The sequence below is a fragment of the Primulina huaijiensis genome, chromosome 1 (assembly GCF_012295235.1).
Source record: "Primulina huaijiensis isolate GDHJ02 chromosome 1, ASM1229523v2, whole genome shotgun sequence".
Lineage (NCBI taxonomy): Eukaryota > Viridiplantae > Streptophyta > Magnoliopsida > Lamiales > Gesneriaceae > Primulina > Primulina huaijiensis.
Genome location: NC_133306.1, coordinates 20,082,134 through 20,094,496, shown reverse-complemented (window position 1 = coordinate 20,094,496; position 12,363 = coordinate 20,082,134). Strand labels below are relative to the sequence as shown.

The 12,363-nt window shown below is 35.2% G+C and overlaps 1 protein-coding gene and 2 long non-coding RNA genes across 7 annotated transcripts; all 3 read left to right on the top strand.

Moving 5' to 3' along the window:
• Window positions 1-499: 499 nt before the first annotated feature.
• LOC140983005 (uncharacterized) lies at window positions 500-6,553 on the top strand. Of its 2 annotated transcripts, none has more exons than XM_073449864.1 (9): window positions 500-841; window positions 1,918-2,237; window positions 2,341-2,481; window positions 2,553-2,653; window positions 2,739-2,960; window positions 3,543-4,034; window positions 5,129-5,541; window positions 5,924-6,017; window positions 6,145-6,553. In XM_073449864.1, the coding sequence occupies exons 2-9, from the start codon at window positions 2,121-2,123 to the stop codon at window positions 6,275-6,277; spliced, it is 1,713 nt and encodes a 570-aa protein (XP_073305965.1). In that variant the 5' UTR covers window positions 500-841; window positions 1,918-2,120; the 3' UTR covers window positions 6,278-6,553. The 2 variants fall into 2 exon arrangements, with proteins under 2 accessions (XP_073305965.1, XP_073305957.1); XM_073449856.1 differs by having other exon boundaries at window positions 1,848-2,237.
• A 2,570-nt stretch (window positions 6,554-9,123) lies between these two features.
• Window positions 9,124-9,783, top strand: LOC140959075 (uncharacterized). The gene is made up of 3 exons (XR_012171910.1): window positions 9,124-9,285; window positions 9,496-9,589; window positions 9,695-9,783. It is a non-coding gene; the product is annotated as an uncharacterized lncRNA (long non-coding RNA).
• A 101-nt stretch (window positions 9,784-9,884) lies between these two features.
• LOC140958966 (uncharacterized) lies at window positions 9,885-11,992 on the top strand. 4 transcript variants are annotated; one of them, XR_012171889.1, is made up of 4 exons: window positions 9,885-9,978; window positions 10,086-10,336; window positions 10,874-11,015; window positions 11,587-11,992. It is a non-coding gene; the product is annotated as an uncharacterized lncRNA (long non-coding RNA). The 4 variants fall into 4 exon arrangements; XR_012171866.1 differs by having other exon boundaries at window positions 10,874-11,992; XR_012171869.1 differs by having other exon boundaries at window positions 10,839-11,992.
• The last annotated feature ends 371 nt before the right edge of the window (window positions 11,993-12,363 follow it).

The window sequence follows — 12,363 nt, the reverse complement described above, 5'->3', positions numbered from 1 at the left end:
TATTACGCCGGGAAACCATCTGTCGCCACACTAACGATCTCTGTTATCTTAAGCGTGCAGATATTTCCAGAGCCAGGGAGAACTTCTTCCTGAAAGAATATAGCCCGACCTAGTGAAATTGCCCACCTATCTCGCACCCAATTCACCCGGTCACATCAATGTCATTTAAAGAATTTCACTTCACTTTTTCATTAGTTTATTCGTGATAGTCGCATCAAATCAAAGATGCTAGAATCAAGGCCAAATCGAAGACTCACGTCATTTGATAATCGGAAGTAGTGTATTTCACATTCAAATTGTACTTTGTATACATAACACGTCCACGAAAATTCAAAGCAAAAAACAAATATTTGATAAGATCGGCATCCAAGCAACCAAGCACAACCTAATAGATGGATAATATACCGGTGCAGACCACCACATGTTGGGCCTATCTGTCAAGTTTTATATTGGGCTCCTTAGATTTTAGATTGAATAAATATTTTTGCAGAAAAATTGGTTAGAGTTATGGGCCTAGTGAGTCTCCTCTTCTATCCCCGTTTACAAATTTCTCTCTCCACTGCCTGCGGGCACCGGACTTTTCGATTCGCGCTCTTCTCCGCCTTCAGATCTGTTGGAAACAGATAAAAATGAGATAGCGTGATTGATGGTGGAAATGGCGGCAAGAAGAAAGTGCAGGCTTTGGTGGCCCGAGAATCTTTCCTCCCATGCGCCGTCTAATTTCAGTTACCTTTTAGGTTGGTTCATTTCTTCTTCGGAAGCTTCTATCGATATCGTAGTTGCTTTCGCCTGCGACGAGCCGACACTTTCTTCCTCAATTGCCCCACGATCAGATGTCCAGGTATATTCTACTACTATTTTTGTTAATATTTTCGGTAATGTGGCTTTTAGTTAGATACTTCTGCACTTATGGGCTTAATTTTGATTCATTTGAGGTGATCAAGGAACAAATTCAGCTTAACTCACCTTTTCATGAGTGAATATGAATTCGATAGCGTTGCTAAAGTTAATTCTTTCATTGCATTATGTTTCAGGCAATATTCATGAAATTATGATATGCTTATTGAGGTTTAATGAGTGGATTTCGGTAAAATTGCCAAAGCCGCATTATGTGGAAGCCTGTAAACATAAGTTAAATGTGGCTAGCTACTGTGTTGATTTTAGCGATAACGGATACAGCGGTTAAGATGCTTGGAATTCTTGAACTTTAACTCCATAGACGTTGATATGCCTCTCCCTGATCTACTTTGTTGATTTACTTCATCCCAAACTCTTCGTGTTGTTAAAAAATTAACTCTGGCCTCAATAGATGGATCATCTCTGGATAAAAGAAGATCTGTAGAAAGTTGGATGCTCACTATGGTTTAGCCTTTTTATTTTGGTTACAGCAAAATGTTTTGTCAATATTGGATAAGTGATAGTACTATGTCGAGTCACCAAAAGCTTAATTCAGCCATCTTCCATGAATCAGTTTTTTCTGTGGATCTTTATAATGGTTAGAGTCTATTAGTTTCTACTTTGACACTAGTGGTTCTGAGTCTCATTAGTCATTGCAATTTCTAAATTCTAAGTCAGTTCCATGCTTATGCTTACCCTTTCTTGTTCTTTGTTATAATAAATTAATCATTTCATTTAATAAATTAATCATACAGTTAATTTCTTTTGAAATTATCCTGCAGACTCAACAAACATTTACCCTAAAGTTACACTTACTGTATAGCCCAGACATGGGGTGTTAGTGTTACTGAATTGGGTGCTTCTGATTGAAATTACTCAGTAGCCTTTAATTTTTCTGTGCACCATGTTGCAATGTTTTACTTGAATAGTAACCATCATCTTCCAATTAGGAATTCCTTCGGGTGACAAATGAGAATATGCCTGCATTTCTTCAAAACAAGTGCAAATTTTCTCTGCTAGGGTCTTATGTAGCAGAGCATAGTGTCAATGGACAGTCGGCTGTGTATGGAAATGATAAAAAGACGTGCAATAATTCGGCTACCAATAGACAATGTTTGTCACGAAGCCCAAATGCTTGTACGAATAATTCCGGAAGTTTAAGATGTGGATGCCACAAGCTCGATGGGTTATCAGAACAAGTTGGACTTGCGGCTCTAGAAAACATGTGGATCAAGTTTGTCTGTGGTCTAACAGAAACTGTTGGTCAAAGAATTCGAGCCATACCCAAAATTGATCACTTACATTGGAATGGAGAAATAGTGTTCCAGTTGGATATCCACGTATGTAAGTCATTTTCACTTGCAACACATACTTTTTTCTTGGTTTCATATGCTCCCTTTTACGCCCTAACTCGTCTTTTTTTATTTTATTTTTTTAATGTAGGTCATAATTTATGAAGTTCCCACTTTTAATGATCACCATTATTGCCTGGACCTCCGGGGTTCATTCAACTCGTGCACAACTCCATGCAAGAAACCCAAATGGTTTGACGAGCTTCACCAGAAAGATTCACATCTCAGCTTGGTAAATATGCTTAAGAACTATGAAGTACTGTCATTTCAGGATATCAGTTTTCTGACTGAATTGCATATCAGGACGCTGTCATTATGGCGATGAATACTGCTAGTGCTGCTCAAATGATGCTTAGTAGAAGTCTTAATGCCGAGTCCGGTATTCGATTCCTAATTGTTTACATGTAACCTCTCCTGACAATGGTTATGTCCCTCCCCTAGAACTAAAAGTTATGCTTGATGATGTAACAGCTTGTTGTTCCTTTACAGGATCAAAATGTTCATTTGGAAAGCATTTTCAATATCTGTTGCTTCCCTTTCAACAGTCATATATATGTTTCTTCAATACGCACATATTCTTTTTGGTTGCATGTCTCACACATTCATGTATAACATACTGGGAAAAGTATTTTGCAATACTAGGCAAAGCATCCTACTCCGCAGCTGTCAGTTATTGTATTGGCCTTTCTTTCTACAAGATCATGGTAAAAGGTGATGACCTGATGATATGGCTTCTTGATTATGTTTTAATCCTCATCCAATTGTATTGATAGTTTGATATAGTGAATCATTTGAAACATAATTATCAAGCTTATTTTGGATTCCATGCTTTTTGTCATATCTAATCCATATGCACAGTCATTTCTTTAGTAGGACACGGGCCCATGGACACCAAAGTGGTGTGATACTAGGCAAGAAATTAATGCCAAACATAAATTAAAGCATCCCTGGAAAATATAGTAAGAAAAATTCACTTTTTACACTACATGAAATTTTAGCATTTCTTCAACCAAATCACGTAAATATTTAGAGAGATAGAGAGAATACCGACATTGAATACATTGGAAACAGATACAATTCAACTCAGTTGCATTTGTTGGACCTTATCATTTGTCTATGCTTGAGGAATTTTGATGTGACGTGAGGAATTATTGCACGGCTGCTAGGAAAGTCTTTTTCCTTCGATTCATTTGGTGATCTATACTTGATTTATCCATATTTCCATTTTCAGCAAAGAAGTCAATGTTCAACATGTTATATTCATATTCCCTTTTTGTTTTGACTATCTTATAGGTCTCAGACATGTGTTGAGTTTGCGGAGAAAGCTGCACTCCACATGCACTTAATGTGGTCAAATATTGTGGTTGATGTGTTTCTTGGGAATGTATTTGGCATTTTGCTTTGGTATTTGGCAGAACCTTGTTGCTTATGGTTTTCAAGCTGTGCTTATGACATTACAAATCATTGCTTAAGTACTAGCGTATGGCTGATGGGAAATCCAGCAGGTTTTAAGTTGAATACTGAGCTGGCAGGAGTTCTTGGAATTATTTCTCTAAATGGCATTCAAATTTGGTCCACTCTTTGGGTGTTTATGAGTTTTCTCTTCATCAACTTTCTGAAAGGACTTGCTGTATGTGGGATTTCTTTGGGTTTAACTACAGCCGCAGCTCTAATAATTGATACAATATCCATAGCCACAATTCATGTTTTGACATTGCATTTATTACTGTCCCTTCTCTATTCGTGTCAGATACAGACTGTGGCAGCATTATGGCGACTCTTCAGGTCTTACTTTATTATATCCCGTTTGTAGCTTTTTATTCTAATTGGCATGATTATATGATCAGTGAGAAAATGTTGTGAAAGTCAGAGTCCTGATTTTTTTAAAAAATATATGTTATTGTATTGAGGTAAATATCTGAAACTGGAGAATTTATCCTTTATCCAGCCTTTTGAAGAGTCTGAGATGCAGAAAACGATATCATGTCCTTGAAAGTCTCACATGATGTTCGTATTGCTTGCTCTTCCCCCTTTTGTCCTGTAATACTCGAGTGCTGTAACCTCATTTTCTTGGTTACATACTTGCATTTCTCAACTCTCGGCTTTTCTTCTTCTCAGAATGTTTATTATTTAGATGCAAACATTTAGTCTGTCTGGTGGTTTCTTTTACATCATCGAGTATAACATTACCTGTTGTGAAGAGCAGTCTGGTCGCCAATCGCCCACTAACAAAATTTTAGTGAATGAACACTTGTTTTGGTTAGGGAGGCAAATGATCCGACTAGACCTGGATGTTAAGGAAATTGTGAGACTTAAGTAAAATACATCAGGTTCAAGTTCCACAAAAGTTGCTGCTATCTGATATATGTACTTCACGGAGACTGGCTATCTACTCCACTATAAATATGGTTGAAATGTTGATGGATGATATAGAAATGTGTTGTTTTGTTTCAAATTCAGTCCTTGAGATTGTCACTTAGAATTCTTATTTGCGAAGGAAGAAGTGGACTACGGGGAGTTTTATATAATGCAACACCATGTGCTAAAATCCATAATTTTTTCTGGACTACTAGTTTACAAGCTTCAGGCGGAAATTCAAACTTGTGTATTGGTGTTTTAGATTTCCATATTTTGTGCATCCACACACACGGACGCAAAAAAGAATCATAGAATGGGCAAATGACATTTGTATACATTTAGTTGTAAATTTATGTGTGTATATATATGTTGTTATGACCGGTGACTTCTTTCATGTTGTTAAATCAATAGCTTGAATTAGTAAGGAGCTGGATATTATCTTTTCGAAGTTATACCATGTTTATTTGGTTACTTTGGCTGCTACTCAGTGTGTATTTACATAAATGTTAAATCAATGACAGGGGTAGGAAGTGGAATCCTCTACGTCAAAGATTAGATAGCTACGACTATACTGTGGAGCAACATGTAGTTGGTTCTCTCCTCTTCACCCCAATTTTACTTCTATTGCCAACCACGTCTGCATTCTACATTTTCTTCAGCAGTTTGCACACAGCTGTGAGCTTTATCTGCTTAGTTATTGGGATGACTATATCCATCATTCATGCTACTCCATATTCTAAAATTTTCATTTGGCTAAAGACGAAGAAGAGATTTCCATCAGGGATATGGTTTGAAGTGGCATCTTGCAAATGTATTGAGAGTGGAGCTGTCAATGACGGTGACAAATCCACTCGGAAACTGCATAATTCAGATTGTGCTGGTGGTAAATCCACCATTTTGGTTTCATTTCTTCGGAGCAACTACTTGAATTTAGGTAAGACCACCTAGTGTGGAAAATTTATCTATTGTGAAATCTTGTGGATTCATTGATTCTTCTATATCATAAGAAAGGACCCCGTCAACTTTAGTTCACAAATTATTTTAGTTTGCGTCGAATCTTGTAAATTTCTGTGGAATCCTTGATCCTGGCTGCATTTTTGTGTTGCTAAAAGTTCAGGAAACATTTATTGAACCTCTATATAATTCTGTCTAAAAAAAGAGCTTTCTTAGGGTATGCAGCTAAGTTCTTGGATTCCTGTTATATATTCCGGATCTTTTCACTCTCTATTGTTGAGGTCATCACTTCGTCTATAGTTATACAGTTACACACTCAAATTTGTATATGTTCGCTCTTATTTGTTGTAATAATTTTTCAGGAGAAGTGGTCTGGCCACACTACAGACACATCTATGGAGCATTTTCCAAGTCGTCCATAATTTCATCAGCTTATAGTCTTCTAACTGGAACAAGGTATTCCTTCTTGCCCCCTCCCCCAACACCTACTGTGCTCCACACAACTGTCCTCATCCATATATATCAAGCTAATCATCTGTGTTTTTAGCGAATTGTGTTCATTTCATGTATTCTCAATCTGCAGCACTCGATCCTCTAATGTGATTGATGTCCCTTCGAAATTGCCATGGATGGTAATCCCCTGGAAAGAATATTGGCACCTTTGCCACGACTCTGTCTACGCATGCAGGCCAAGTTCATGTAAACCTTATTCATAAAATCATTTGCGGCAATGACAAAACTTGTGGTTTTTCTTACTCGGCACACATCACTTGCGTCTTCTAGCAGTGCTGGACTCGTACACAAACAAGCACACATGTTTTAATAACACGATCATTTGGAAACTGTGGCTAAATTTTTTTACTTCTGTAATATTCCAATCTTTTCCAGGGTAGGAGTTCTAGCTTTGCCTGATGATGTTCCGTGTGAAATTACATCGTTGTTAATTTGGCCAGATTAGTCTTTTCTAATGAAAGTATTCGATAAAAACGCAATTTTATGTTTTCAACTCTCGTATAAATATCATCGTCATCGAGCGGCCAAATTTGTGTTTACCTAGTACCATTTTTCTAAAGATCATGATTAAGCATGAAGATGAAGCTTTGATTCGGACAAAAATGTGAAAAAATGGTTAATATAAGTTTGACCACATTAAGCTCAAATTATAAAGAAAATGTATTGATTCGGATAAAAACGTTAAAAACCCGTCAATCTAAGTTTCACCATATTAACCGTGGATTAAGCGCGATTAAGTGCGAGTGTTTTAAATAAAAATTTTAATTTAACTTTTAAAATTTTAGATTTTAAGTTAAATTTTATCTTTTTTTATAAAATTATTTTAAATATTTGATAATATAAAACTTTTAGGTAAAAAAAAAACTCTAAAGCACTAAAATATTCTTTAATGGTCGGACTTTATAGTAAAAAGATTCCTAAGATTTATAAATTTATTTTTGCATGTGGGTGAATTGTCTTAAAATCCCCAACACCATTTTAAAATTTGTTGTAAGTCTCTAGTTGAGAAGATGTATCTTCTCACTATCTGACAAAACTCAAATATACTCCCTGATTTACATCAAATTACATAATTGATCTCATTTATAATTGAAACACACTTTTACCTTTTGTTTTTTAAACATCCATCTTCCAGAAGAAATTTCCTATTTCAGGCGAACATCACCGTTGAAGACACTGTATAGAAGAAATCTGCCGAAATTGCTGGCAAGACCCTTGAAGACATCGTGCTGATAAGAAATCTGTCGACCTTGAAGCCAATAACCGGAGAGGTGACAAGACCATTGAAGTGTAGAATTGCTGAATTTTAAAAATCGAACAAAAAAACCAATGAAAACGAGTTGGAAGTGTGTTTCTTTTTTAAAGCTTTATGATTTTTTCCTTAAATTTCATCTTTATGAGTCAGTTTCGCTTTATTTGTTTCAATTGAATCCCAATATTGTGGTTGTTATTGTATAATTTTGTGTAAATTTCCTACATTTTGTGAATTATATCGATTTCATTTCCAATATTTGCGATTTAGTATTATTATTGATTTTGTGTTTTATTTATTTCAATTTTGAGTTGATTATCTGGGATATATATAGATTTCTTGATTAATTCAATTTTATCTAGAAATTTTTTTGTTTATTTCTTTAATGAAAAAGTTGTTAACTTTTTATGTTTTTGTGTATTGTGTATTAGGCATGGTTTGTAGAAACGATATCGGAAAGGTCGGAACGAGAAGTTCGGCCTTGTTCAAGTTCCGGGTGTGAACGTCGATGCTTTGGATCATCGTTACGTAGATAAAAAATGCAGTATTATCGGTGGAACGGCGCGGATCGACGAAATGTCACGGAACGGAACATTAAAATCGTTAAAAATTGGGTCGAGTCTTCGACCCACCTCGAGGTCAAGCTCTTTTTTTGGGTCGAGTTCGACCCAGGTTGGGTCGAGTTCTTTACAAAAGTGAAGAGCTCTTCACATCACTCTGGTCTCTTCTGGATGTGAAGAGCTCTTGGGTCGAGCTCTTCACACATGGGTCGAGCTCGACCCAAATTCTGGTATCTTTTGGGTCGAGTTGATCGATCTAGATGCAAAATATCTTTTCAAATAACGTCTCCAAGTGAACCTACAGTTGCTATATATCTTCTCAAATAATGTACATTGCATTGCTGTAAAACACAGTGTTAACAATAATTTGACTAGGAACGTTGGAAAGCACATCAATTGATCTAAGATGGTGAATCTCGAGTCTACTTCTCACTCTATCCATCAAAGAAAGAAGAGCTATAAAGAGATTTAGCTATTTATATTGAGAAATTTTAATTAGAATATGTAATAATAAAATAATTAAATCGATTGTAAAATATTGATTTTAGTTGATCTTAAATAATATGTTACTATAAAATAAGCTTGGAAGAAATTTGATTTCAATTTGGGTTAACATATGTACTTCTAATTAAATTTTTTTCAAAAGTTTAATTGATCATAACCCAAAACTTTCTTAATAGTATATTTCAATTTTGAGAGGGTTGTGAAAATTTTGATATATAACAAATATATGCTTTGTGATTCAATATGACTAAAATAAAATTTTAAAAATATATTTACTATAATGTTTTCATCAAATAATCTATTTAAATGATATTTATTTTGATTTACATATTTTTAAATATTTTTCCAAAATTTTTAATTTATATTAATTTTTAAAAAATATCGATGCCGTGATCGTTCTGTGAAATATCACGAGAACTGGAACGGTGACCTCCGCGACAGTCTTCGCGACCACGATTGCAAACCATGGTATTAGGTGCAAAATGAAAGCTGTAAATGGGTATTGCATCATTTCGTTTTTGGATAGTTGTAAGTACAAGCTTTGTGATTTCAATTTACAAATTGTGGTAATCTGATGGATATATTTGTGAGGTTTGGAAAGAAATGTGCGGAGATTACTACCAAATCTATATTTTGCAATATGTAGCTTTACAATACAAGATGTATGTTACTTTGAACGACGACGATGATATCCTAGGATGATTTATCATCATATGTGTATGAAGCTATCATGGTTGAATCGAGGGCTGAGAGAAAAATCGAATATTTCAGCAACCTAAAATGTGAGAGGTAAGATAAATTATATTTCTCTCAAGAATCTCTCTGTAGGCTGCTGCCGGAGGAATCTCTGCGTTGGCATCTCGTCTAAACCCTAATCCTTATCTGCTTTCCACCGGTGAGTTCTCAACCTTTTTCTGTGGTTAATAATTCTTTAGAATTTGGTGAAACACGAGAGAAATTTATTGTTTTGTTCTTTGTATTCTACATGTTGTACCGATAATCTTTGCTGTTTCGTGGTAAAGGATTTCATCTCAAGATTTTTACTAGCCCTTTTTGTTTTCTGTAGTGGTTTTACGTTTCTGAATTGTGTTAATTTGTTTTGAAGTTTACTGTGAAATTCCTTTGTTAAAGTGGCGTAAAGATGTCGTCTTTAAGGAAAATGTTATTCCAAGAAAATCTCAGAAGGAGCGTGCTCTGCCGTAAGTGTGATTATTTTTGGGGCCATTCATTTCTTAATTGTCCGTTTTGAAATATTAGATGTATAATTTGTGTTCAATTGATTGATGATTTATTGTGTATATCAGGTATTTGAGAAGGAAATTTGGGATGCTCGAAAAACATAAAGATTATGTCAATCGTGCTCCAGCCTATCACCAAAAGGAGCAGACTTTACCGTTAATTTTTATGACCTTGCATGTTGTTGGTTTTGGTAACATTTCATGAATGATATTTGGTGGGTTTTTATTATGGTGGTAAGTCACCTGTGCGTGTTTATTACAGAAACTTAAGGAAAAAACATCATTTAGGAATCCAGATGAATTTTACTTCAAGATGATTAAAAAACTCTTGGCAGAGTCCATAAACCCGAGTAAGCTGGAAAGTTTTATTTTATTATAAGGTTATCCGTTTCCTTTTGAGGATATTCATTTGAATGTATTTTGAATATGAGCTGTTGAATGTGACCATAGGAGCCAGACTAATAAGCACACTAACGAAGATCAAATGTTGATGAAGACCCGAGGCATTGGATATATTTAGCAGAAACTTCGAACTGAGATAAAGGTTTTATTTCAGAGTCTCTGGTTTTTTGGACCTCGAGATAGCTGTCACGGGTCTTTATTCTGAAAATTAGCTTTTTGGATCCAGAAAATTGAAAGACTAAATGGTATGCTGCATTCTCTTGACCATCAGTCATCAACAATACATGTTTATTATGCAGACAACTGGTGAGTGATCAAGCTGTTTTTCTGCTGTTTCTTGATAGTTTTGATAGCCATTCCATATAGTTAAGTAGATTTCATGTTAAATCAGTCATGTTACGCCAAAGTTTTTTCTATTCTCATTTTTAGCTACTAGTTATGGTCGCTTCCGATATTCTCAGTTGATTCATTTCTTCAAAATCATTTATGCAAACTTTTGCTTTAGAATGAACATCTAAATGTCATCTAGGCAACAAAGATAAAATTATCCGAATGCGGATTTCCATAATTCAATGATCGACAGGCAATCAGATTGTATTCTCTGAAACTTCTGTTTGAATTACTTTAACTCCATGCTTACTCTTATATGTTTGCAAATGAAGAAAATTTTTGGTTTCATCCAAGACAGTGATTTGGTGGTAATATGTACAGATCACACACATTACTGGGTCATAAGATTGTAAGTTGTAATTATTGCTCCGTAGTATAGTGTTTTTGAGATTAGTAGATATTCTTGTGTTTCATGCAGCATATTGACTTGACTGGCTGTTGATTTATTTCTAGGGAGGAAGCAAGAGAAGTGTGCAAAAAAGTTTCATAACAAGGGAAACCATCTGCTTTTGAAGATTTGCCAAAATTTATTAAAAGTACTGAACTAATCACGCTATGTTTGTAGTCGTTGCCTCCTACAAAATCTGATGGCCAGGTTGAAAACTTGTTTCTACTTGCCTCCCCAAAATTAAGATCCCTACTGAATGAGATCGTTACTGTCAATCCATAGGCTATATTGCAAAAACGTAGTGGATTAGAGATTTTGCTTGACAATCAGAAATAATTTGCTTTGGTTATCTGAATTTGGAGGTCTGCTTGTCCACCTAGCCCCTCTTCACCACCTGTACTTTTCCCCTTTGAAGTTATCAATACCTCACTTATTAATTGAATATCTCGATATTTGGTGACTTATCATAGTATCTTCTTTTTTCTTACTGAATATATTATTTAAGTTCCGCTTCTTTAGCATTCCCTGCTATTGTTCAAGCATTTCTTAAAAAATTTTGATGGATTTGTTGGACACAGTTATTTATCAATTGGGAGTATAAATCGCTTGCGATTGAGTTAATTTTTATTCCATTTATGTTGGCATGGTAAATATTTATGGCCATATGTCCTCTTTTGTCTTGTCTGGACTTTCTACTGCCTTCTTATCCTTTCCAGAGATCAATTCTATCCTGTCGTTGAGAGTGTTGTATCTTTATATTAATTTTTATGGGAATTAGGGAATGATACTTCTCTACGTCTTTGATCCTTGCCACTTGATGGACTTTAGTTTAAGAAAATGAATTGCTGCACTAGTGTAACTGCGTTAGAGCATTTAAATCCAACTGAATTTTCTTGTAGCATGAACTAATATTTATCAGATTCCCCAAAGGGTCTTGCTTGTTGGTAACCGGTGCTGGATTCTTCCTTTTAAGTTTAATCTTTTTCTTATGCTGTATGGAAACATGGTCGACATGCAGGAAGACGGATTGTTCGTGTCGAGAGCTAAAGGCTAGAAAAGACCGATTAAAAGATCTAGAGAAAATATACATGGATATGTCTATGCAGAAAGATCTAGAGAAAATATACATGAATACTTCGGTGGTGCAGAAAAAGGGTACAAAACGCAAAATGCGCGAAGATGAAATGGTTGGGAAAATTAGGAAAAAGGGACTGTATTGTGATTTTTTTAAAAAAAAAGATTCATGGTTAAAATTACCTTTATGTCCCTACGTTTTAAGTTTAAATTCTTTAAACACACCCTTTTTCGCTAATTATCCCCGATTAAACATCCATAGCTCTTTTCGAAAAAAATTTCAAAATCTCCGACCGTTCCCGTAAAACCCTCGAAAAACCCTTCCCTCAAGGCGACGCTTACTCAATCGAAGGAATGACAAACGAAAATGTGGTAAGATTCGCGTTTATTTCGATTTGTTGCTTCTGTGTTTTTGTCCATTTTTGTGATTTATGTATGTTGTGTGCGTGTGAATCGCCGTTTCTTTTTTTACTTTGATGGT

Coding starts and splice junctions, on each gene's coding strand:
- LOC140983005 (XM_073449856.1), top strand. CDS start 647: ATGGTGGAAATGGCGGCAAGAAGAAAGTGCAGGCTTTGGTGGCCCGAG. Junction 2,961..3,542: donor CTACAAGATCATGGTAAAAG/GTGATGACCTGA, acceptor ACTATCTTATAG/GTCTCAGACATGTGTTGAGT. Junction 5,542..5,923: donor GAGCAACTACTTGAATTTAG/GTAAGACCACCT, acceptor ATAATTTTTCAG/GAGAAGTGGTCTGGCCACAC.